The sequence below is a fragment of the Haliotis rubra genome, unplaced genomic scaffold (assembly GCF_003918875.1).
Source record: "Haliotis rubra isolate DU_JTF1 unplaced genomic scaffold, ASM391887v1 Scf43, whole genome shotgun sequence".
Classification (NCBI taxonomy): domain Eukaryota; kingdom Metazoa; phylum Mollusca; class Gastropoda; order Lepetellida; family Haliotidae; genus Haliotis; species Haliotis rubra.
Window position 1 is genome coordinate 241,086 of NW_025767113.1, and position 26,719 is coordinate 267,804.

General features: G+C 46.1%; 2 protein-coding genes across 2 annotated transcripts in view; one reads left to right on the forward strand and one right to left on the reverse strand.

Annotated features, from left to right (window-relative positions):
• The window catches only part of LOC124288996 (adenosine deaminase-like), a 33,120-nt gene extending 15,395 nt beyond the window's left edge, over positions 1–17,725 (forward strand). Inside the window, exons 3-8 of the mRNA XM_046725592.1 lie at positions 2,859–3,115; positions 8,021–8,148; positions 8,782–8,853; positions 16,051–16,220; positions 16,673–16,799; positions 17,557–17,725. Coding sequence (XP_046581548.1) covers positions 2,859–3,115; positions 8,021–8,148; positions 8,782–8,853; positions 16,051–16,220; positions 16,673–16,799; positions 17,557–17,649 — 847 coding nt within the window. The 3' untranslated portion in view covers positions 17,650–17,725. The remainder of the gene's footprint in view (positions 1–2,858; positions 3,116–8,020; positions 8,149–8,781; positions 8,854–16,050; positions 16,221–16,672; positions 16,800–17,556) is intronic.
• A 3,724-nt stretch (positions 17,726–21,449) lies between these two features.
• The window catches only part of LOC124289019 (orexin receptor type 2-like), a 38,293-nt gene continuing 33,023 nt past the window's right edge, over positions 21,450–26,719 (reverse strand). The window contains exon 2 of the mRNA XM_046725618.1: positions 21,450–23,634. Within this exon, the coding sequence (XP_046581574.1) occupies positions 22,382–23,629 (1,248 nt within the window). The 5' untranslated portion in view covers positions 23,630–23,634 and the 3' untranslated portion in view covers positions 21,450–22,381. The remainder of the gene's footprint in view (positions 23,635–26,719) is intronic.

The window sequence follows — 26,719 nt, forward strand, 5'->3', positions numbered from 1 at the left end:
ATACACTGAGACAAATACCTGGATACACTGAGACAAATACATGGATACACTGAGACAAATACCCGGATACACTGAGACAAATACATGGATACACTGAGACAAATACATGGATACACTGAGACAAATACCTAGATACACTGAGACAAATACATGGATACACTGAGACAAATACATGGATACACTGAGACAAATACCTAGATACACTGAGACAAATACCCAGATACACTGAGACAAATGTCCAGTGTTCCGACTGGCTTATCTCTCCCTTGTGTGATGTAGTGGTAATCGGGATGCAGTGTACCGACTGGCTTATGTCTCTCTTGTGTGTTGTACTGGTAATCGGGATGCAGTGTACCCAGAACTGGGTAATCCGGATATGGCTTATGTCTCGTCTGTTGTAGTGGTAATCGGGATGCAGTGTACCGAATGGCTTATGTCTCTGTGACAAGTGGTAATACACTGAGACAATGCAGTGTACCGACTGGCTTATGTCTCTCTTGTGTGTTGTAGTGGTAATCCGGATGCAGTGTACCGACTGGCTTATGTCTCTCTTGTGTGTTGTACTGGTAATCGGGATGCAGTGTACCGACTGGCTTATGTCTCTCTTGTGTGTTGTAGTGGTAATCCGGATGCAGTGTACCGACTGGCTTATGTCTCTCTTGTGTGTTGTACTGGTAATCGGGATGCAGTGTACCGACTGGCTTATGTCTCTCGTTGTGTGTAGTGGTAATCGGGATGCAGTGTACCGACTGGCTTATGTCTCTTGTGTGTTGTACTGGTAATCGGGATGCAGTGTACCGACTGGCTTATGTCTCTCTCGTCTCTTGTAGTGGTAATCGGGATGAGTGTACCGACTGGCTTATGTCTCTTGTGTGTTGTAGTGGTAATCGGGATGCAGTGTACCGACTGGCTTATGTCTCTCTCGTCTCTTGTAGTGGTAATCGTGATGCAGTGAACCGACTGGCTTTTGTCTCTCTTGTCTGTTGTAGTGGTAATCGTGATGCAGTGTACCGACTGGCTTATGTCTCTCTTGTCTGTTGTAGTGGTAATCGGAATGCAGTGTACCGACTGGCTTATGTCTCTCGTCTGTTGTGAGTGGTAATCGGTATGCAGTGTACCGACTGGCTTATGTCTCTCTTGTCTGTTGTAGTGGTAATCGGGATGCAGTGTACCGACTGGCTTATGTCTCTCTCGTCTGTTGTGTAATCGGGATGTAGTCTCACTTATTTGTGTGTTGTAGTCTTAATCGGGATGCAGTGTACCGACTGGCTTATGTCTCTCTTGTGTGTTGTAGTGGTAATCGGGATGCAGTGTACCGACTGGCTTATGTCTCTCTTGTGTGTTGTAGTGGTAATCGGGATGCAGTGTACCGACTGGCTTATGTCTCTCTTGTGTGTTGTAGTGGTAATCGGGATGCAGTGTACCGACTGGCTTATGTCTCTCTTGTGTGTTGTACTGGTAATCGGGATGCAGTGTACCGACTGGCTTATGTCTCTTGTGTGTTGTAGTGGTAATCCGGATGCAGTGTACCGACTGGCTTATGTCTCTCTTGTGTGTTGTAGTGGTAATCGGGATGCAGTGTACCGACTGGCTTATGTCTCTCTCGTCTGTTGTAGTGGTAATCGGGATGCAGTGTACCGACTGGCTTATGTCTCTCTTGTGTGTTGTACTGGTAATCGGGATGCAGTGTACCGACTGGCTTATGTCTCTCGTCTGTTGTAGTGGTAATCGGGATGCAGTAACCGACTGGCTTATGTCTCTCTTGTGTGTTGTACTGGTAATCGTGATGCAGTGTACCGACTGGCTTTGTCTCTCTCGTCTGTTGTAGTGGTAATCGTGATGCAGTGTACCGACTGGCTTATGTCTCTCTTGTCTGTTGTAGTGGTAATCGGGATGCAGTGTACCGACTGGCTTATGTCTCTCTCGTCTGTTGTAGTGGTAATCGGTATGCAGTGTACCGACTGGCTTATGTCCCACTTGTGTGTTGTAGTCTTAATCGGGATGCAGTGTACCGACTGGCTTATGTCTCTCTCGTCTCTTGTAGTGGTAATCGGAATGCAGTGTACCGACTGGCTTATGTCTCTCTTGTCTGTTGTAGTGGTAATCGGGATGCAGTGTACCGACTGGCTTATGTCTCTCTCGTCTGTTGTAGTGGTAATCGGGATGCAGTGTACCGACTGGCTTATGTCTCACTTGTGTGTTGTAGTCTTAATCGGGATGCAGTGTACCGACTGGCTTATGTCTCTCTCGTCTCTTGTAGTGGTAATCGGGATGCAGTGTACCGACTGGCTTATGTCTCTCTTGTGTGTTGTAGTGGTAATCGGGATGCAGTGTACCGACTGGCTTATGTCTCTCTTGTGTGTTGTAGTGGTAATCGGGATGCAGTGTACCGACTGGCTTACGTCTCACTTGTGTGTTGTACTGGTAATCGGAATGCAGTGTACCGACTGGCTTATGTCTCTCTCGTCTCTTGTAGTGGTAATCGGAATGCAGTGTACCGACTGGCTTATGTCTCTCTCGTCTGTTGTACATAGTGGTAATCGGGATGCAGTGTACCGACTGGCTTATGTCTCTCTTGTCTCTTGTAGTGGTAATCGGGATGCAGTGTACCGACTGGCTTATGTCTCTCTCGTCTCTTGTAGTGGTAATCGGGATGCAGTGTACCGACTGGCTTATGTCTCTCTTGTGTGTTGTAGTGGTAGTCGGGATGCAGTGTACCGACTGGTTTATGTCTCTCTTGTGTGTTGCACTGGTAATCGGGATGCAGTGTACCGACTGGCTTATGTCTCTCTCGTCTGTTGTAGTGGTAATCCGGATGCAGTGTACCGACTGGCTTATGTCTCTCTCGTCTGTTGTAGTGGTAATCGTGATGCAGTGTACCGACTGGCCTACGAGTTCTGTGAGGATTGTTCCTTGCAAGGCATCAAGTATGTGGAGCCAAGGTTCTCACCCCATCTGCTTGCTAACACATTTGAGAAGCCAGTGTACGCCCCCGAGCCCGGCAACTTCTCACCGCACGACGTTGTGACAACGGTTAGTGAAGCGCTGAAGCAAGGAGCTCAGGACTTCAACATCAAGGTGAAGGCAATCCTCTGCTGTATACGACACTTTCCAGGTGAGAAGTGCATGTCGCCTTAATAGGATTTCATTTATATCATTAGGAGTCAGTCTGAAGTGGAAGGCAGACCGTATATAATGCTTGTCATGGAACTTAACCCAGGAAACGGATATAGACCTAGAAACATAATCAGGCCCAATATGTGGGATTGGAAAACACTTGTCAATCATCCGTTTCTGACACCAATATGTAAGATTGGAAAACACATTGTAAATCATCCGTTTCTGACACCAATATGTAAGATTGGAAAACACATTGTAAATCATCCGTTTCTGACACCAATATGTAAGATTGGAAAACACATAGTCAATCATCCGTTTCTGACACCAATATGTAGGATTGGAAAACACATAGTCAATCATCCGTTTCTGACACTAATATGTAGGATTGGAAAACACATTGTCAATCATCCGTTTCTGACGCCACTATGCAGGATTGGAAAACACACAGTCAATCATCCGTTTCTGACACTAATATGTAGGATTGGAAAACATAGTCAATCTTCCGTTTCTGACACCGATATGTAGGATTGGAAAACACACAGTCAATCATCCGTTTCTGACACCAATATGTAGGATTGGAAAACACATTGCCAATCATCCGTTTCTGACACCAATATGTAGGATTGGAAAACACATAGTCAATCATCCGTTTCTGACACTAATATGTAGGATTGGGAAACACATTGTCAATCATCCGTTTCCGACAGCAACACGTGGCTCACCCACATCTTCACAGAGAATGACATCAACAGCCATCCACATCGTTTTCAATCTTGATAAACTACGGGTCATTGTCCACAAGACAGAAGGGTGAAAAATAATAGTTTTGTATGGCACGTTACAACAACCATTCGGTCGTGACTGAAGGCTTGGTGTGATCAACATTGATCAGGGGGATATGGTCATGCAATGCTTGGTGTGATCAACATTGATCAGGGGGATATGGTCATGCAATGCTTGGTGTGATCAACAGCGATCAGGGGGATATGGTCATGGAATGCTTGTTGTGATCAACAGCGATCAGTGGGATATGGTCATGCAATGCTTGGTGTGATCAACATTGATCAGGGGGATATGGTCATGCAATGCTTGGTGTGATCAACAGCGATCAGGGGGATATGGTCATGCAATGCTTGGTGTGATCAACAGCGATCAGTGGGATATGGTCATGCAATGCTTGGTGTGATCAACAGCGATCAGGAGGACATGGTCATGCAATGCTTGTTGTGATCAACAGCGATCAGTGGGATATGGTCATGCAATGCTTGTTGTGATCAACAGTGATCAGGGGGACATGGTCATGCAATGCTTGTTGTGATCAACAGCGATCAGTGGGATATGGTCATGCAATGCTTGGTGTGATCAACAGCGATCAGTGGGATATGGTCATGCAATGCTTGTTGTGATCAACAGCGATCAGGGGATATGGTCATGCAAGGCTTGGTGTGATCAACAGCGATCAGGGGGATATGGTCATGCAATGCTTGGTGTGATCAACAGCGATCAGGAGGACATGGTCATGCAATGCTTGTTGTGATCAACAGCGATCAGTGGGATATGGTCATGCAATGCTTGGTGTGATCAACAGCGATCAGGAGGACATGGTCATGCAATGCTTGTTGTGATCAACAGCGATCAGTGGGATATGGTCATGCAATGCTTGTTGTGATCAACAGCGATCAGGGGGACATGGTCATGCAATGCTTGTTGTGATCAACAGCGATCAGTGGGATATGGTCATGCAATGCTTGGTGTGATCAACAGCGATCAGGGGGATATGGTCATGCAATGCTTGGTGTGATCAACAGCGATCAGGGGGATATGGTCATGGAATACTTGTTGTGATCAACAGCGATTAGTGGGATATGGTCATGCAATGCTTGGTGTGATCAACAGCGATCATGGGATGCTTGTTGTGACGATCAGGAGGACATGGTCATGGAATGCTTGTTGTGATCAACAGCGATCAGTGGGATATGGTCATGGAATGCTTGGTGTGATCAACAGCGATCAGGAGGACATGGTCATGGAATGCTTGTTGTGATCAACAGCGATCAGTGGGATATGGTCATGCAATGCTTGTTGTGATCAACAGTGATCAGGGGGACATGGTCATGCAATGCTTGGTGTGATCAAGAGCGATCAGGGGATATGGTCATGCATGTTTGTTGTGATCAACAGTGATCAGGGGGACATGGTCATGCAATGCTTGGTGTGATCAACAGCGATCAGGGGGATATGGTCATGCAATGCTTGGTGAGATCAACAGGGTTGAAGGGCGTGCACGAGGATGGAATGTTTGGTGTGATCAACAGGGTTGAAGGGCGTGCACGAGGATGGAATGTTTGGTATGATCAACAGGGTTGAAGGGCGTGCACGAGGATGGAATGTTTGGTGTGATCAACAGGGTTGAAGGGGGGACGAGGATGGAATGTTTGGTATGATCAGCATGGTTGAAGAGGGGCACGAGGATGCAATGCTTGGTATGATCAACATGGTTGAAGGGCGTGCACGAGGATGGGATGTTTGGTGTGATCAACAGTGTTGAAGGGGGGGGAGGGGGCGAGGATGCAATGCTTACTGCAATCAACATGATTGAAGGGCGGCTAGGGGCTGCAAAGCTTGCTGTGATCAACAGGGATAAGGGGCGTACAGTGAGGCTATGCTTGATGTGATCAACAGGGATAAAGGGCACACGGGGATGCAATGCTTGGTGTGATCAACAAGGATAAGGGGAGTACAGTGACGCAATGCTTGGTGTGATCAACAGGGATCTACGGTCACTAGGTGAAGTCACTAGGTGAACTTTAACGTCACTCAACGTCAATTACGAGTATGCCCCCGTAAGCATCGATAGCTGCTTGGCATCTCCTGCACATGGAAGCCATGAGATGACGAATCACATTCTGTGAAATGGTTGTCCACTGAGCCTGCATAGCTGCTGCAAGCTAAGGTAGAGTCTGCGGTTGAGGTTGTCGCCGTCGCAGACGTCTGTCCAACTAGTCCTAAAGATGTTCAATGGGGTTTAAATCTGGTGATTTGGAGGGCCAGGGAACAACGTTGATGTTGTGGTTTCTCAAGAAGGCAGTGGTGAGTCGGGCTTTGTGAAGACGGGCGTTGTCCTGCTGAAAAACGTCGTTGACATTCACCATGATGGGTTGCACATGGGGCCTAAGAATCTCGTCGACGTATCGTTGAGCCGAAAGATTCCCTCGAATGTGCACAAGGTCTGTTCTGGCATTGTAGGCGATGGCAGCCCACATCATGACACTAAAACCACCAAATCTGTCAACTTCCTGCACACAGTTTGCTGCAAAACGTTCACCTCGCCGACGGTAAACACAGGTCCTTCCATCCTGCCAACGAAGCATAAAACGTGATTCATCGCTGAACCAAACTTGCCTCCATCGTAGATGAGGTCATACCATATGTGCCTGAGACCACTGCAGCCGTGCTTGACGATGTTGCTGGGTGGGGATGACGCCTCTGACCGGACGTCGAGGTCGGATTCCTGCATCTCGTAGACGGTTGCGTACGGTCTGATCGGAAGTCCTACGCAGCCCTGGTATGGTTGAGGCAGTAGAAATCCCGCAGGTGACGTGACCGGATGTAGCGATCTTGTGCAGGCGTGGTCACACGAGGTCTGCCGGATCTGGGACGGTCACGAGTTGATCCATGTTGTTGGTGACGATTCCATAGCCTTGTGATGGCGCTTGGGTGAACATTCACAGCCCTGGCAACATCTGATCGAGATTCACCTGCTTCCATGACTGGGCATGACTGCATTGCGTGTCGGTGGCTGAACACTGAGCTATTGAAACCCACAACCCGTCACTTTAAAAGGTATTTTGCTCATGTTGCACGTGCAGAACATGAAGATCTCTCAAACAAATTTATTGGACACGAATACGTTTTGGGCGAAAAATTCGATGTTTTCATCTGTTTTCACAGTGGACAACTTTTATTGTCATTTTTCTGACAATGAGTGCCTCAACACGTGTAACATCACATACTATGAGCTTGTAACGTTATTACATATATTTCTCTTTAAAATTAAAAACAAATCCCTTTGCATTTCTTTTATTTCACTGACTGTCTGACTGAGTTTGGTTTTACGCCGCTTTTAGCAATATTCACTGCACGATGCCGCGTTGGAATGGATGGCACAATTCGTCAGATGTTTGCTTGGGGAAATCTTCCCTATTTCCCTCTCTTCGTTTGATCCACCAAATCTGTCCTCCCTTCGTTCGCAGTTCGGAGCAAAATGTTCGTGTCGACGTCGACGCCTTCCAATCCATCGTTGCAGGCGGAAACGCGATTCATCGCTGAACCAAACGTGTCGCCATTTGCCCAGGTTCCATGCCTGTACCCCGCCTCACCATTGGACACGTCGTTGTCGGTGTAGTCGTGTCGGCACAGGTCCAACTTTTGGTGGATATGCTCGAATCCCCACTTCTCTCAGACTAGTCTTATGGTTTGGTCGGCACTTGTCCTGCAGTGTCCGTTGCTGTAGCAAATCGGTGACGTAGGTGAAACACCCGGATGAAACCTGAGCAGGAATTGGTCACTCATGGTCTTCCACTTCTGGGATGATCTTGGGTCTAACTGAAGCGGGTATTTCGATGCCATAATCGAGATATAGTGCTGTGTTTTATTTTTATCGGACAAACGTTTACAAACACATTTTGGGATGTGCGCGCAATGGAGAACATCCACGACATGATTAACGGAATTCAAACATAGTAATTGTCTTACTGACAACTGCTGTCTCAAAATCGAAATATGCTGCTGAAAACGCCTGTGCGTTTCTTTTTTTTCCTTTTTTCCTATTTGTCTACTTTTGCTTTTCTTTATGTTTGTAGGGTAAAGTTCATACTGTTGAGCATTATGTTCCTTTCAGAATGGTCGCTAGAAGTGGCTGGCTTGTGTCGGGAGTTCCGCGACAGCGTGGTGGCTATCGATGTTGCTGGCCCCGAGTTCCTCAGCGGGATGGATCCTACACAGTGTCCCCATAAACTGGCCTTTAAGGTTCTTCTTACATTCGCTGTAGCGTTAAGCCATAAACTGGCCTTTAAGGTTCTTCTTACATTCGCTGTAGCGTTAAGCCATAAACTGGCCTTTAAGGTTCAACTTACACTTTCTGTAGCGTTAAGCCATACACTGGCTCTTCTTACACGCTCTGTAAACTAGCCAATAATATTCCTTTAACAATGTCTGTGTATTTAGCAGTTGCTTTCAATATATTTTCAAAAGTGGAACCGGATTCGTAAACAAGTAGTATGTTGCTTATCTGAATACCGCTCCGGAATACAGATAAATTATAGATGTAACAATCGGGAGGAGAAAAGCATGCTATTAACAAACAATAAACAATAGCTTTCTGGAAATGTAACAATCAAACACTGTAATATAACCACTTATAACATTAGAACCATTATACTTTATAGTAAGTGCAATTTAGCAAACATTTAGCAGTTACTGGTCACAGGATCGAGTGTTTGAGTGTAAAAATATCGAATCCTATACATAGAAGTACGTGACTTAGACTCTGTATGTCGTTAGGAGGCAGGGCCTTCCGGACAAGTCAACAAACAACACTGTATAGTGTTTCATACTACTTAAAGACATGTCTTTGTAACCCATTTCTCTACATGTTTTCAGGAGGTTGAGATTGCCGGCCTACATCGAACAGCGCACGCATCAGAAGTCAGATCGTCGGAGATGATGTACGAGGTTGGTAAATACAAACATAGCCTGTGGAGGTGCAGAACACTTCACACGCAGGCATCGCGCTGTCTGTGGTATTGTGGTATACTGCCTGTTATATACTAGTATACTGGTATTGCGGTATACTGTCTGCTATATTGTAGTATACTGGTATTGCGGTATACTGTCTGCTAAATTGTAGTATACTGGTATTGAGGTGTACTGTCTAATATATTGTAGTATACTGGTATTGTGGTATACTGTCTGCTAAATTGTAGTATACTGGCATTGTGGTATGTTGTCTGTTATATTGCAGTATACTGGTATTGAGGTATACTGTCTGTTATATTGTAGTATACCGGTATTGCGGTATACTGTCTGCTATATTGTAGTATACTGGTATTGAGGTATACTGTCTGTTATATTGTAGTATACTGGTATTGCGGTATACTGTCTGCTATATTGTAGTATACTGGTATTGCGGTATGTTGTCTGGTAAATTGTAGTATACTGGTATTGAGGTATACTGTCTGTTATATTGTAGTATACTGGTATTGCGGTATACTGTCAGTTATATTGTAATATAATGGTATTGTGGTATACTATCTCTTATATTGTAGTATACTGGTATTGCGGTATACTGTCTGTTTATTGATGTTTGTAGTATTCACACGTAGTAGGTGTGGGGGTAGATATCAGTGTCTAGAGAGACAGAACGGCGTTAGGGTTAAGGTACCCGGCAGGTGTGGGGGTAGATATCAGTGTCTAGAGAGACAGAACGGCGTTAGGGTTAGGGTACTCGGCAGGTGTGGGAGTAGATATCAGTGTCTAGAGAGACAGAACGGCGTTAGGGTTAAGGTACCCGACAGGTGTGGGGGTAGATATCAGTGTCTAGAGAGACAGAACGGCGTTAGGGTTAGGGTACTCGGCAGGTGTGGGAGTAGATATCAGTGTCTAGAGAGACAGAACGGCGTTAGGGTTAAGGTACCCGACAGGTGTGTGGGGTAGATATCAGTGTCTAGAGACAGAACGGCGTAAGGGTTAAGGTACCCGGCAGGTGTGGGGGTAGATATCAGTGTCTAGAGAGGCAGAACGGCGTTAGGGTTAGGGTACTCGGCAGGTGTGGGAGTAGATATCAGTGTCTAGAGAGACAGAACGGCGTTAGGGTTAGGGTACCCGGCAGGTGTGGGGGTAGATATCAGTGTCTAGAGAGACAGAACGGCGTTAGGGTTAGGGTACTCGGCAGGTGTGGGAGTAGATATCAGTGTCTAGAGAGACAGAACGGCGTTAGGGTTAGGGTATCCGGCAGGTGTGGGGGTAGATATCAGTGTCTAGAGAGGCAGAACGGCGTTAGGGTTAGGGTAGCCGGCAGGTGTGGAGGTAGATATCAGTGTCTAGAGAGGCAGAACGGCGTTAGGGTTAGGTAGCCGGCAGGTGTGGAGGTAGATATCAGTGTCTAGAGAGACAGAACGGCGTTAGGGTTAGTGTAGCCGGCAGGTGTGGAGGTAGATATCAGTGTCTAGAGAGACAGAACGGCGTTAGGGTTAAGGTACCCGACAGGTGTGGGGGTAGATATCAGTGTCTAGAGAGACAGAACGGCGTAGGGGTTAAGGTACCCGGCAGGTGTGGGGGTAGATATCAGTGTCTAGAGAGACAGAACGGCGTTAGGGTTAAGGTACCCGGCAGGTGTGGGGGTAGATATCAGTGTCTAGAGAGACAGAACGGCGTTAGGGTTAGGGTACTCGGCAGGTGTGGGAGTAGATATCAGTGTCTAGAGAGACAGAACGGCGTTAGGGTTAAGGTACCCGACAGGTGTGGGGGTAGATATCAGTGTCTAGAGAGACAGAACGGCGTTAGGGTTAAGGTACCCGGCAGGTGTGGGAGTAGATATCAGTGTCTAGAGACAGAACGGCGTTAGGGCTAGGGTACTCGGCAGGTGTGGGGGTAGATATCAGTCTAGAGACAGAACGGCGTTAGGGTTAAGGTACCCGGCAGGTGTGGGGGTAGATATCAGTGTCTAGAGAGACAGAACGGCGTTAGGTTAGGGTACCCGGCAGGTGTGGGGGTAGATATCAGTGTCTAGAGACCAGAGACAGAACGGCGTTAGGGTTAGGTACCCGGCAGGTGTGGGAGTAGATATCAGTGTCTAGAGACAGAACGGCGTAAGGGTTAAGGTACCCGGCAGGTGTGGGGTAGATATCAGTGTCTAGAGAGGCAGAACGGCGTTAGGGTTAGGGTATCCGGCAGGTGTAGCAATTTTACTCGGTACATGTGGGGTAGATATCAGTGTCAGGTGTGGAAGAGAGACAGAACGAACGGCGTTAGGGTTAGGGTAGCCGGCAGGTGTGGGGGTGGATATCAGTGTCTAGAGAGACAGAACGGCGTTAGGGTTAGGGTACCCGGCAGGTGTGGGAGGTAGATATCAGTGTCTAGAGAGACAGAACGGCGTTAGGGTTAGGTACCCGGCAGGTGTGGCGGGGAGTAGATATCAGTGTCTAGAGAGACAGAACGGCGTTAGGTTAAGGTACCCGACTGGTGTGGGGTAGATATCAGTGTCTAGAGAGACAGGGCAGGTGGGTGGGGTAGATAGTGTAGATATCAGTGTCTAGAGAGGCAGAACGGCAGTTAGGAGACAGAACGGCGTTAGGGCCGGGGTAGCCGGCAGGAGGGGTACATATCAGTGTCTGAGAGGCAGAACGGCGTTAGGGTTAGTGTAGCCGGCAGGTGTGGAGGTAGATATCAGTGTCTAGTGAGAGAGACAGAACGGCGTTAGGGTTAGTGCAGCTGGCAGGTGTGGGGGTAGATATCAGTGTCTAGAGACAGAGACAGAACAGCGTTAGGGTTAAGGTACCCGGCAGGTGTGGGGGTAGATATCAGTGTCTAGAGACAGAACGGCGTTAGGGTTAAGGTACCCGGCAGGTGTGGGGGTAGATATCAGTGTCTAGAGACAGAACGGCGTTAGGGTAGGGGGTACCCGGCAGAGACAGAACGGCGTTAGGGTTAAGGTACCCGGCAGGTGTGGGGGTAGATATCAGTGTCTAGAGAGACAGAACGGCGTTAGGGTTAGGGTACCCGGCAGGTGTGGGGGTAGATATCAGTGTCTAGAGAGACAGAACGGCGTTAGGGTTAAGGTACCCGGCAGGTGTGGGGTAGATATCAGTGTCTAGAGACAGAACGGCGTTAGGGTTAGGGTACTCGGCAGGTGTGGGAGTAGATATCAGTGTCTAGAGAGACAGAACGGCGTTAGGGTTAAGGTACCCGACAGGTGTGGGGGTAGATATCAGTGTCTAGAGAGACAGAACGGCGTAAGGGTTAAGGTACCCGGCAGGTGTGGGGGTAGATATCAGTGTCTAGAGAGGCAGAACGGCGTTAGGGTTAGGGTATCCGGCAGGTGTGGGGGTAGATATCAGTGTCTAGAGAGACAGAACGGCGTTAGGGTTAGGGTACTCGGCAGGTGTGGGAGTAGATATCAGTGTCTAGAGAGACAGAACGGCGTTAGGGTTAATGTAGCCGGCAGGTGTGGGGGTAGATATCAGTGTCTAGAGAGGCCGAACGGCGTTAGGGTTAGTGTAACTGGCAGGTGTGGGGGTAGATATCAGTGTCTAGAGAGGCAGAACGGCGTTAGGGTTAGTGTAGCCGGCAGGTGTGGAGGTAGATATCAGTGTCTAGAGAGACAGAACGGCGTTAGGGTTAGTGTAACTGGCAGGTGTGGAGGTAGATATCAGTGTCTAGAGAGACAGAACGGCGTTAGGGTTAGGGTAACCGGCAGGTGTGGAGGTAGACATCAGTGTCTAGAGAGACAGAACGGCGTTAGGGTTAATGTAGCCGGCAGGTGAGGGGGTAGATATCAGTGTCTAGACAGGCCGAACGGCGTTAGGGTTAGTGTAACTGGCAGGTGTGGGGGTAGATATCAGTGTCTAGAGAGACAGAACGGCGTTAGGGTTAGGGTACCCGGCAGGTGTGGGAGTAGATATCAGTGTCTAGAGAGGCAGAACGGCGTTAGGGTAAGTGTAACTGGCAGGTGTGGGGGTAGATATCAGTGTCTAGAGAGGCAGAACGGCGTTAGGGTTAGTGTACCCGGCAGGGACCTGGACTGTTACTGCTGTCTATAACCCTCTGACCAGCCATGGGAGATGTGGAGCTGAACGCCTGGACCAAAAACAACAGTGTCGAGATGTACAGACTATATTGTCTCCTCGGACTGCCTCTGGTTCGTACTCTTCTTCATTCAGAGACAGCATACAAGATCCTCATCGACCCCTCCACTTCACCGACTCAACTTAGCTCAGTCAAAAAAGAAGCGATTTTAAACAGGTCAATTATGAAAAGTTATGCATTTTGGAAAAAAGAAAATGACTTTCTCAAAAAGAAAGTGTATGATCTGGAGACTAAGACAGATACTTTTCAGGCCCATTCCAGCAGAAATATTTTGATTTGTCACGGCACAACAAATGAAACGTCGGTTGAGAGTGAGAAGGCAATTTGAGAATTTATGTTCTGAACACTTCACTCGACTCTGCTGATTCCATCCGCACTCAAAGAACCCACAAACTACACTCAAAGTCAACAAAACATCCTCATTATAACAAGATGTTCTTTCCCAAGGATACATCTGAGTAAAATATAACAAATTTATGTATAAGTTAACAACTTGTTGTAGTTCGTGGATGTGACGTCCTGATACAGATTCTTACACCTGCTTGGCTATCCCTTTGATGAGTACACCTCTGGCTTCCATCTCTTATCCCTTTGATGAGTACACCTCTGGCTTCCATTTCTTATCCCTTTGATGTCTACATCTCTGGCTTCCATCTCTTATCCCTCTGATGTGTTCTTCTCTGGCTTCCATCTCTTATCCCTTTGATGAGTACATCTCTGGCTTCCATCTCTTATCCCTTTGATGTGTACATATCTGGCTTCCATCTCTTATCCCTCTGATGAATACATCTCTGGCTTCCATCTCTTATTCCTTTGATGTGTACATCTCTGGCTTCCATCTCTTATCCCTCTGATGAGTACATCTCTGGTTTCCATCTCTTATCCCTTTGATGTTTACATCTGTGGCTTCCATCTCTTATCCCTTTGATGAGTACATCACTGGCTTCCATCTCTTATCCCTTTGATGTGTACATCTCTGGCTTCCATCTCTTATCCCTTTGATGAGTACATCTCTGGCTTCCATCTCTTATCCCTTTGATGAGTACATCTCTGGCTTCCATCTCTTATCCTTTTGATGAGTACATCTCTGGCTTCCATCTCTTATCCCTTTGATGTGTTCTTCTCTGGCTTCCATCTCTTATCCCATTGATGTGTGCATCTCTGGCTTCCATCCCATATCCATTTGATGTGTGGACATCTCTGGTTTCCATTTCTTCTCCCTTTGGTGAGTACAAACTGGCTTCCATTTCTTCTCCCTTTGGTGAGTACAAACTGGCTTCCGTTTCTTCTCCCTTTGGTGAGTACATCTCTGGATTCCATCTCTTATCCCTTCATATGTACACCTCCAACTTCCATCTCTTATCCCTTTGATATGTACATCTCTGGCTTCCATCTCTTATCCCTTTCATGTATTCTTCTCTGGCTTCCATCTCTTATCCCTTTCATGTGTACATCTCTGGCTTCCATCTCTTATCGCTGGCTTTAACCAACTTACTGCTTAGCCAGGTAATCATGTTGTTTTCGTTGTTACTCTCAGTTTATATACATCCCTCGTCTTCAGGTTACATTGCTGCTAGACAACGGTACAATAACCTGTATCGAAACGTCGCACTCACGAAATAGAAGAAGTTGTCAGTATTGTATTTCCCTACTTCTGAAATGCCACGAGAATAAGTGATACATCTGAGGTTTTATGTGGTCTAAAAGCCTTTAAATAACTGATGATTGTAAGCAGAGAGTTGGAAATGTTCGATTGCAGTTGTTTCCCTAAATGAGGCTGAGACGATGGCAAACCTGTAACCCTGGGTAATGACAAGCTGCTGAACGAGACATCCATCTTTATTTTTCGTGAAGAACAGGGGGGTGTCAAACTGACGGTCAGTGTTCACATAGATTTGTCCCTCGTGTAGATTTCAGTGCAAGGACCCGTCAGGATGTTGATATATTCATCCTTCTAGTAGATGTCAATGCAAGGACCCGTCAGGATGTAGATATATTAATCCTCCTTGTGGATTTCAGTGCAAGGACTCGTCAGGATGTACACATATTCATCTTTCTAGTAGATTTCAGTGCAAGGACCCGTCAGGTTGTACATATCTTCTCACTCCTTGTAGATTTCAATGCAAGGCCCGTCAGGATGTAGACATATTCGTCCTCCTTGTAAATTTCAGTTCAAGCACCCGTCAGGATGTAGATATAATCGCCCTCCTTGTAGATTTCAGTGCAAGGACCCGTCAGGATGTACATATATTCGTCCTTCTTGTAGATTTCAGTGTAAGGACCCGTCAGGATGTACATATATTCGTCCTTCTTGTAGATTTCAGTGCAAGAACCCGTCAGGATGTACATATAATCGCTCTTTTTGTAGATTTCAGTGTAAGGAACGGTCAGGATGTACATATATTCGTCCTTCTTGTAGAATTCAGTGTAAGGACCCGTCAGGATGTACATATATTCGCCCTGCTTGTAGATGTCAGTGTAAGGAACGGTCAGGATGTACGTATATTCGTCCTTCATGTAGATTTCAGTGCAAGGACCCGGCAGGATGTACATATATTCGTCCTCCTTGTGGATTTCAGTGCAACGACCCTTCAGGATGTACATATATTCGCCCTCCTTGTAGATTTCAGTGCAAGGACCCGTCAGGATGTACATATATTCGCCCTCCTTGTAGATTTCAGTGCAAGGACCCGTCAGGATGTACATATATTCGTCCTCCTTGTGGATGTTGTGGTGTGGTGTTGGGGTGTATCGCACTCTCATTTACGTGTGATATACATGTGTGGACTGGATGTTGTATTGTGGCATACTCTTTATCGTGTTGTATTCTATACACCTTGCTTCTTGTTTTGTTCCTGTCAATAGTGTGTGTTTTATAATTTTTCCTGTCCATACCTGCAGTTGTATTGTGGTTTCCTATCCATATTAAGTGTGTATTGTTGTGTCTCGTCCATGCCCTTGTTGTATTGTTGTGTCTCGTCCATGCCCTTGTTGTATTGTTGTGTCTCGTCCATGCCCTTGTTGTATTGTTGTTTCCTGTACATACTGAGTGTTCTTTTGTTCTAGGCTCTAGATGAGTATAATGCTGAAAGAATCGGCCACGGCTACCACAGTCTCGACTGTGACAAGATGTACCAGAGAGTTCTGAAGGAGAGGGTCCACCTTGAAACATGTCCAATATCTTCAATCATCACCGGAGGTGCTCCTAATGGAAAGGTCAACCACCCTATACTGAGGTGAAATATGCATGCGGTGAAGGTGAAACTAGCTTCTGTCATGTTTTACTCAGGTGTGTTGGGCACCTTCTGCTATGCTTTACTTGTCAGGTGTGTTTTCATCACCCTCTATTGTGCTTTACTCGTCATGTGTGTCGGTCACCTTCTGTTGTGCAGTACCTGTCAGGCGTGTTGGTCACCTTCTGTTAGTGTGTGTTGTGACGGGTTATCTCCCCGTTTGTGTTGTGACTGGTTAACTCCCCGTTTGTGTTGTGACTGGTTATCTCCCGAGTGTGTGTTGTGACGGGTTATCTCCTGAGTGTGTGTTGTGACGGGTTATCTCCCCGTTTGTGTTGTGATTGGTTATCTCCCGAGTGTGTGTTGTGACTGGTTATCTCCCCAGTGTGTGTTGTGACGGGTTATCTCCCCAGTGTGTGTTGTGACAGAATACCACTCTCTCTGTCCTGCTCCAGGTTTGCCGAGGACAAGGCCAACTTTTCCCTGAACACCGACGACCCCACTGTCCTGGACAACACCCTCACTGACGACTACATCACTGCGAGGGGGTTTGGCCTGTCTAATGATCAGATCACGCAATCGGTAATTATTTCAATTGTTACAATTCTTTTTACTAGTTGATGCAAATGATACAAGTCTGGTGGTAACCATGGTACACATATTGACACATCGGTACCAATGGTACAGGTTTTTATCCCCCCGGCATGTAATGCAGGGGGATATAGTCGACGCCTCGTCCGTCTGTCCGTCCGTCCGTCCGTAATCATTTTGTTTCCGGGGCATAACTCAAAAACCATTCAATATTTTTCAACAAAACGTGGTAGATATATCAAACAGATCCTTAAGTGGTGCCTTTTGCTATTTGCAGAATTTTGGCATATTTATTTTTCCCGGTTTTCATGGAAACGATTCGGACTTAATCCCAAAAGTGAGGGATGGGCTTCGTTACCGGGGCATTACTCAAGAACCGTTCAATATTTTTCAGCAAAACTTGGTAGATATATCAAACAGATCCTTAAGTGGTGCCTTTTGCTATTTGCAGAATTTTGGCATATTTATTTTTCCCGGTTTTCATGGAAACGATTCGGACTTAATCCCAAAAGTGAGGGATGGGCTTCGTTACCGGGGCATTACTCAAGAACCGTTCAATATTTTTCAGCAAAACTTGGTAGATATATCAAACAGAACCATAAGTGGTGCCTTTTGCTATTTGCAGATTTTTGGCAATTTTATTTTTTCCGATTTCCACGGAAAGGATATATGATACATATCGTGAAGGTGTTGCCACCCGCGTCTTTGCTTATCAGTCCCCATAGAACAGGGCTTTCTTTCCATGCAGATATTCAATGCAGCGAGATCGTCCTTCCTCCCTGATGGAGAGAAGAAACTGCTTGTGTCGGAGCTGGTGGCAGTGTACGGTGACCAGTGGTGACGGCATTGGGAGGGCCAACTGAAGCACCTTTGAGTAAATTGAGAGTATTTACGAAATAAAAGTCATCATGTAATTTGGTTGGAATTCATGAACTTGTTTAATCACCGGGTTAGTGTTTGATATGCCTACCCCTGAATTAAAATCTTTGAAATAAATTGATAAATGAAATGTCAACAAAATACAGCTAGTGATGTCCATTCTTTGTACCAGAAAGTTTCGGAACCCATTGATGTATTTACGTATCGTTTGACTTCATTTTCAAAATTAAGGAAGAGCTTTATGTTCAACGTTTCTACGTATTCCCGATCATTTACAAGTCATTGTTTGTCAGCAAGCTGAACTGCCCACATTTGCCATGACACGCCGTCTTTGAAAAGCCCCAAAACGTCCGTGTAAAGCCCCAGAACAAATCTGTTCATTCACCAGTTATTTGTATTTCAAGTATATATCATTATTTGTTGGAAAACGGGGGAGGGGCCATAAGGAGAAAGAGTGTTGTAATAAATAACACTTAGCCTCACGTCTGCTGGGAACACATCATGGTGTTATGTCAGTCGTTTGGATCACGTGGTGTTGCAAGAGTTCCAAGAGAGGTTTAAATGCAAGATTTCTTTACATCCATTTCAATGTACAAATTATTTCAAATGAAATTGTTTACTGTTGTGACAATTGGTTTTAAGTATTTTATCCATGGTGGTCCAATAATTAAAACACTTAATTAATATCTAAAGTTCATTTCCATTTAAATACTTATCAGTCAAAAGTGTAATCAATGTGGCCCAGTAAATGTCCATTACCCTGTGGCCTTAACCTTCATGTGTGATGTCAAAGCTCACAGGTCACATCTTGACCTCTCCAAAGCTCATGCATTTTGGAGCACATGCGTGCAGTGTGTATTGGACCTCCATGCTGCCTGATTGTCACCCAGCTGACTGTAAGCTGAGCTTTGTAAAGACACATATTTATATTTTACTCTTCAAGTGAACGCAATAATAATCATCAAATCCTCAGCAGCAGCCATTTATTATGAAGTGTAATTCCTTAAATATCAATGCATTAAACCCTGTTGATGCGAGTATCAGTTCTTGTGTCACCAGTTTGCGAGGTCACAAAGCCCGATTGTGTCTAGGGTAGTTCAATATTTGAGTGTTACTAATAAAGTCAAACTGGGTAACTTAATGGAGTATGGTGACAGGGGTGCCGCCGTACATGTGAATGAATCTGTCGTATTTTCGAGAAACTTTGAAATAGTTGATAAGGTTGCAATTGAAGATCTGACTGGTCTACATTTCGTTAGAAGCATATTCAGACGCGTTTTGTAGTGACTGGTGATTTTCTGTGCATAAATTCTGGAAAGTTGATACGTGACGTAAGACATTTCGGAGGAGGGGTCAACAGGAGGCGATGTCGAGGTTTCGTGTGGGTGTGACCAACTGGAAGCGATGTCGAGGTATCGTGTGGGTGGGGCCAACATAAGGAGATGTCGAGGTATCGTGTGGGTGGGGCCAACATAAGGAGATTTCGAGGTATCGTGTGGGTGTGACAAACTGGAGGAGATGTCGAGGTATCGTGTGGGTGTGACCAACTGGAGGAGATGTCGAGGTATCGTGTGGGTGTGACCAACTGGAGGAGATGTCGAGGTATCGTGTGGGTGTGACCAACTGGAGGAGATGTCGAGGTATCGTGTGGGTGTGACCAACTGGAGGCGATGTCGAGGTATCGTTTGGGTGGGGCCAACATAAGGAGATGTCGAGGTATCGTTTGGGTGTGACCAACTGGAGGAGATGTCGAGGTATCGTGTGGGTGTGACCAACTGGAGGAGATGTCGAGGTATCTTGTGGGTGTGACCAACTGGAGGAGATGTCGAGGTATCGTTTGGGTGGGGCCAACAGAAGATGTCGAGGTATCGTGTGGGTGTGACCAACTGGAGGAGATGTCGAGGTATCGTGTGGGTGGGGCCAACATAAGGAGATGTCAAGCTTTCGTGTGGGTGGGGCCAACAGAAGATGTCGAGGTATCGTGTGAGTGTGACCAACTGGAGGAGATGTCGAGGTATCGTGTGGGTGTGACAAACTGGAGGAGATGTCGAGGTATCGTGTGGGTGTGACCAACTGGAGGAGATGTCGAAGTATCGTGTGGGTGGGGCCAACATAAGGAGATGTCGAGGTATCGTGTGGGTGTGACCAACTGGAGGAGATGTCGAGGTATCGTGTGGGTGGGGCTAACATAAGGAGATGTCGAGCTTTCGTGTGGGTGGGGCCAACAGGTGGAGATGTCGAGGTTTCATGTGGGTGGGGCCAGCTGGAGGAGATGTCGAGGTTCGGTCAAGGAAGTAGGGCAAATAGTGTATAATCGGTTCAGTCACGTGGCCAATCAGGACGGACTGCATAATCCACACAGAAGAACCTATTGGACTTTTCTAACAGTCAAACAGAACCATGTACGACTATGACAATCAGCTGTTTATTATACAGTCCAAAACTACAGACATGTTTCTTTGAGAGGTACATTATATACTAGGCACATAAAGACTGTGCATACAAAAAATTAAAATCTAAATTAATCAAACCTGTGTAGACACATAAGGATTTAAACTCAGAGATTAGTGGCATGTATCCAACATGCATGCACGTGCCACGTTCTGTGACGTCAGTGGGTTCGTCCTTGAGACGCGCAATACGTTGTTGCACGTGCATTCCGGGAAAAAGAAACAGAGCAAATGAATGCCACACAATACTGTCACTTTGGAAAGCTCAACCCCTGCCCTTGCGATCGTTCAAAAAATTAAACGGCTATTGAAACGCATAGCATGCCAAGGCTCACGTCTACATAACGTCATGAGGCCATTGGGATGGTCCGTGGGGGAATGTCTCAACGACAAGTGGCTGCACATTTCCACTGCCACCAGAACACCATTTCTGCACTGGTGAGACGCTACCAGAACACAAATAACGTCATCGATCGGTCACGTTCTGGACGTCCACGTGTAACAACGCCAAGACAGGACAGATGGATAAGGGTGACCCATCTGCGCCACAGGTTTCAGACTGCAGTAATGACAGCCCGAACCATCCCAGGACTTCGTCATATCCACCCCAACACAGTTCGACAACGTTTACGTCATCACGGGATCAGACCACGACGTCCCACCATACGCCTATCCTGACACAACGTCATCGACAAGCTCGCGGAATGTGGTGCCGAAATCATGTCCGCAGACCCTTGTTTTGGTCGAGTAATTTTGTTTTTACAGATGAGTCCAGGTTTAACATTTCCCATAGTGATGGACGTCAACGTGCCTATAGACGCGTGGGAGAACGTTATGCACAGGCCTGTGTCTTGGAGAGGAATCGCGTTGATGGTGGTTCCGTGATGATTTGGGGTGGAATAACAGCACGCCAAAGAACTCCTTTGGTGATTGTTCAGGGCAACTTAACTGGTGTGGGATACAGGGATCAGATTCTTCGACCTGTGGCAATTCCTTTTCTGCAACGTCATGGCCCTGGGTTAACATTCCAACAGGACAATGCGCGCCCTCATACGGCAAGGGTAACTATGGATTTCTTGCAACACCACAACGTTGACATACTGCCTTGGCCTGCAAATTCACCGGATCTCTCCCCGAGAGAGCATATTTGGGACGAGATGGATCGACGTCTACGCCGTCTTTCTCATCCGCCAGATAACGTCCTTGATCTTGCAACAGAACTTGAGAGAATCTGGCGTGACATCCCACAAGCCTTCCTTGCACGTTTGATAGGCTCTATGCGTCGTCGATGCACTGCTGTTCTCAATGCCGATGGTGGACATCCCCATTATTGAGCTTGTGACATGGTCGTTTGACTCTTGTCCCGTTTGTGGACTCGTGACGTCATTGTGATTGACTTTTCAGTTGAAATTCTCACGACTGGTCTCATGATCCATCCATTGAAGTTTATATGTACCTTTGACATTGTTATCGTTCTTATCAACTGGGATAATATTTTGACAATGCACAGTTTCTTTATGTGGCTAGTATATATATAAGATGGAGTACTAAGTACTCATCACGTCATTGATAACGGTATTTGAATCTACATCGAAACGTCGCTCCTCGTTGTAAATACAGATCCTCACGTACAGACACGTTTGTACAGTAAATACAGGAAGCTGTGGAAAGTACAACCTCGAAAGTTGTTACAGTATTTCTCGCAACTTACGTAAATCAAGACTAAAGAACCTAGAGACAACGCAACAGCTGTGTTTGTGCCAGTTGGTTACAACACTTTACAAAGGGCAGGGAAACGTTTTTGACAGGCAAGCTGGTACTGAGGGGCGTCAAACGAACCATACGCTACACGACTGTTTCAGAAGGATCGTTCTCGAAGTCGTTCTGTGATAATGCAAAAGTACTGCAAGTGATATTTTGTACTGTGGTTAAGAGCTGACTTGGGACAACCAGGTTCGGAGTTTGAATCCCACTCGCAGGGTTCAGCATCTCCGTGGCAGAGAACAGTTTTACTGGAGGCACAAACAGGGAGTTGCTGCATTATCACCCACGGTTCGCAAGTTGCTGTCGTACTTCGTAGATTCCACAGCAATCACGTAATCGAACTGCTGGCGCTCTTAAACCCAATGCACTCAGTTTATACAAACAAGTCCACTGCCAGGTACTAGGTCTTACTTCCTTGAGATTTACATCCTAGAAACACAATTATGTGAAAGTGTTACCTGAACAAATACTATAAAGCGGTTAGCAATCGGGGACTGCTTCTAAACTCCGGAACTGATTTGGAACGTTAAGTTCATCACAGGGCTTTGGAGGTTGACAGCAAGAGCTTTGCCTGCACAGACAGCAGAAGACTTTCCTCACGACTGTCTTACACTCCAAACGGAAGCCGTCGTTACAGAAACTGTAAATAATGGGATTTGCTGCACTATTGATGAAAAAGGACCGCAGAAAAAGTTTGTAAGCGATCAAAGCCGAGTGATTACAATGAAGGCCGTCCTCAAAGCCAGGGTATATGCTTTTGATTATCTGCAATGCGAAGAATGGAATAAAACTGATGATGAAAACAAGAGTGACACAGAACAACATTATTGTTGTTTTGATGGTTTGATTCTGGTTCATGTTCTGTCTCCTTCGTTGTTCTGTGCTTAAGATACTAGCATCTCCATCAGCACTCAGTTGCATCACTTCCGCCCCCTTGTTTCCCAGCTTGCAGTTCAACTTCCGTATTGAGTCAGCAAGCGATGCCGATGAGTTTTTAGTTATGGCTGACCTTGACATGATTCTCTTCCTCCTTGATTTCTGCCTCCAGACGCGAACCACAATGAGTACATACAGGACTACGAGGACGGCCATCGTCGCCAGGCACATCACCGTCAGTATGACAATATACACCTGTGGGTACCATTTGTCAATAACACTGTCGTCAAAGGAACAATCGTATGTGTCAATCCCACTCATCTGCTCGGTCCGACGCCCATACAGCAGTGTCGCCGGCCATGACAGAAGTAGCGAACCAAACACGGCGAACACAATCCAAAGACGCGTCTCTCTGAGACTCATCTGTCTCTCAAACGGCCGACATATCTTCCTGTACCGGTCAACGGCAATGGCGAGTAAGGCGCCGGCTGACGCCGTGGTGTTGAAAGTGATTGTGAATCTCATTATCCTACATACATGGGGTGAGTTGAAGTGGTAATCAAACCGCAGGTCAACCATCTCGGCTGGAATGGCTATCAAACAGTTGACCAAATCAAAGATGGCTAAACTAAGGATGAAGTATTTCGACGTACTCGCAGTGAACTTGGAATAATATACAGCGCACACGAGCAGGTTGCCACAGAAGCCAATGAGAAGCAGGCCTCCTATAAACAATATGGCGGGCAGCTTATTAACGGCCTCGTCGTTCTCCAGCTGCATGAGGCGAGCCTTCAGTTCCGGCTCCGTGTGGTTCAGGCCGTCCGAGAACAGCAGATGAGTGCACGACGCCATGGTACCTGCAACAAGAAATACAGCTCAGTGTAATCAGGTGAGTCGTATTTCTACACAGCGATGTCATAGAAGGCTACAAGCCTAGGTTGGTTCACGTCAGAGCAGTCATATTTCTACACAGTGATATCATAGAAGGCTACATGCCTGGAGTTGGTTCACGTCAGAACAGTCATATTTCTACACAGCGATGTCATAGAAGGCTACAAGCCTGGGTTGGTTCACGTCAGAGCACTCATATTTCTACACAGTGATATCATAGAATGCTACAAGCCTGGGTTGGTTCACGTCAGAGCACTCATATTTCTACACAGTGATATCATAGAAGGCTACATGCCTGGAGTTGGTCCACGTCAGAGCAGTCATATTTCTACACAGTGATATCATAGAAGGCTACAAGCCTGGGTTGGTTCACGTCAGAGCACTCATATTTCTACACAGTGATATCATAGAAGGCTACATGCCTGGAGTTGGTCCACGTCAGAGCACTCATATTTCTACACAGTGATATCATAGAAGGCTACAAGCCTGGGTTGGTTCACGTCAGAGCACTCATATTTCTACACAGTGATATCATAGAAGGCTACAAGCCTGGGTTGGTTCAAGTCAGAGCACTCATATTTCTACACAGTGATATCATAGTAGGCTACAAGCCTGGGTTGGTTCACGTCAGAGCACTCATATTTCTACACAGTGATATCATAGAAGGCTACATGCCTGGAGTTGGTCCACGTCAGAACAGTCATATTTCTACACAGTGATATCATAGAAGGCTACAAGCCTGGGTTGGTTCACGTCAGAGCACTCATATTTCTACACAGTGATATCATAGAAGGCTACAAGCCTGGGTTGGTTCACGTCAGAGCACTCATATTTCTACACAGTGATATCATAGAAGGCTACAAGCCTGGGTTAGTTCACGTCAGAGCACTCATATTTCTACACAGTGATATCATAGAAGGCTACATGCCTGGAGTTGGTTCACGTCAGAGCACTCATATTTCTACACAGTGATATCATAGAAGGCTACAAGCCTGGGTTGGTTCACGTCAGAGCAGTCATATTTCTACACAGTGATATCATAGAAGGCTACATGCCTGGAGTTGGTTCACGTCAGAGCACTCATATTTCTACACAGTGATATCATAGAAGGCTACAAGCCTGGGTTGGTTCACGTCAGAGCACTCATATTTCTACACAGTGATATCATAGAAGGCTACAAGCCTGGGTTGGTTCACGTCAGAACAGTCATATTTCTACACAGTGATATCATAGAAGGCTACAAGCCTGGGTTAGTTCACGTCAGAGCACTCATATTTCTACACGGCGATGTCATAGTAGGCTACAAGCCTGGGTTGGTTCACGTCAGAGCACTCATATTTCTACACAGTGATATCATAGAAGGCTACAAGCCTGGGTTGGTTCACGTCAGAGCACTCATATTTTCACACAGTGATATCATAGAAGGCTACAAGCCTGGAGTTGGTCCACGTCAGAGCACTCATATTTCTACACAGTGATATCATAGAAGGCTACAAGCCTGGGTTGGTTCACGTCAGAGCACTCATATTTCTACACAGTGATATCATAGAAGGCTACATGCCTGGAGTTGGTCCACGTCAGAGCAGTCATATTTCTACACAGTGATATCATAGAAGGCTACAAGCCTGGGTTGGTTCACGTCAGAACACTCATATTTCTACACAGTGATGTCATAGAAGGCTACAAGCCTGGGTTGGTTCACGTCAGAGCACTCATATTTCTACACAGTGATATCATAGAAGGCTACAAGCCTGGGTTGGTTCACGTCAGAGCAGTCATATTTCTACACAGTGATATCATAGAAGGCTACATGCCTGGAGTTGGTTCACGTCAGAGCAGTCATATTTCTACACAGTGATATCATAGAAGGCTACAAGCCTGGGTTGGTCCACGTCAGAGCACTCATATTTCTACACAGTGATATCATAGAAGGCTACAAGCCTGGGTTGGTTCACGTCAGAGCACTCATATTTCTACACAGTGATATCATAGAAGGCTACAAGCCTGGGTTAGTTCACGTCAGAGCACTCATATTTCTACACAGTGATATCATAGAAGGCTACATGCCTGAGTTGGTTCACGTCAGAGCACATATTTCTACACAGTGATATCATAGAAGGCTACAAGCCTGGGTTGGTTCACGTCAGAGCAGTCATATTTCTACACAGTGATATCATAGAAGGCTACATGCCTGGAGTTGGTTCACGTCAGAGCACTCATATTTCTACACAGTGATATCATAGAAGGCTACAAGCCTGGGTTGGTTCACGTCAGAGCACTCATATTTCTACACAGTGATATCATAGAAGGCTACAAGCCTGGGTTGGTTCACGTCAGAACAGTCATATTTCTACACAGTGATATCATAGAAGGCTACAAGCCTGGGTTAGTTCACGTCAGAGCACTCATATTTCTACACGGCGATGTCATAGTAGGCTACAAGCCTGGGTTGGTTCACGTCAGAGCACTCATATTTCTACACAGTGATATCATAGAAGGCTACAAGCCTGGGTTGGTTCACGTCAGAGCACTCATATTTCTACACAGTGATATCAAAGAAGGCTACAAGCCTGGGTTGGTTCACGTCAGAACAGTCATATTTCTACACAGCGATGTCATGGAAGGCTACAAGCCCTGGACTGGTTCACTTGATAAAGAGTCTGTTCTGGATACCTAAGTTTAGAACTGACTTGAAGCTTAGGAATCAACATCGAGTTATCCTGTATCTGCAAGGGGCAATGGAGTATCCTAGCAGCTACAATGTTTGCAGCCCATTCCTGATGCCCCCGTGATAATGTTGGAATATTGCTAAAGGCAGCTTAAAATTATTTCACTCTCTACTTTTGTAACGTTTACGAGCATGGCCTTTAGAAGTTGCTATAGTGACTTGCAGATTGTTACCCTTTGCGTCAAGTTTTCAGGGCAACACTGCTGTGGGCTGTGTCCCATGCACGACCAAAGTCCTGAGTAAAATATCGTTATACCGCTAGGAATTACATGTGCAGAGATAAACAAAAACGACAAACAAAATGTTCTGGACGAAATCTGCGA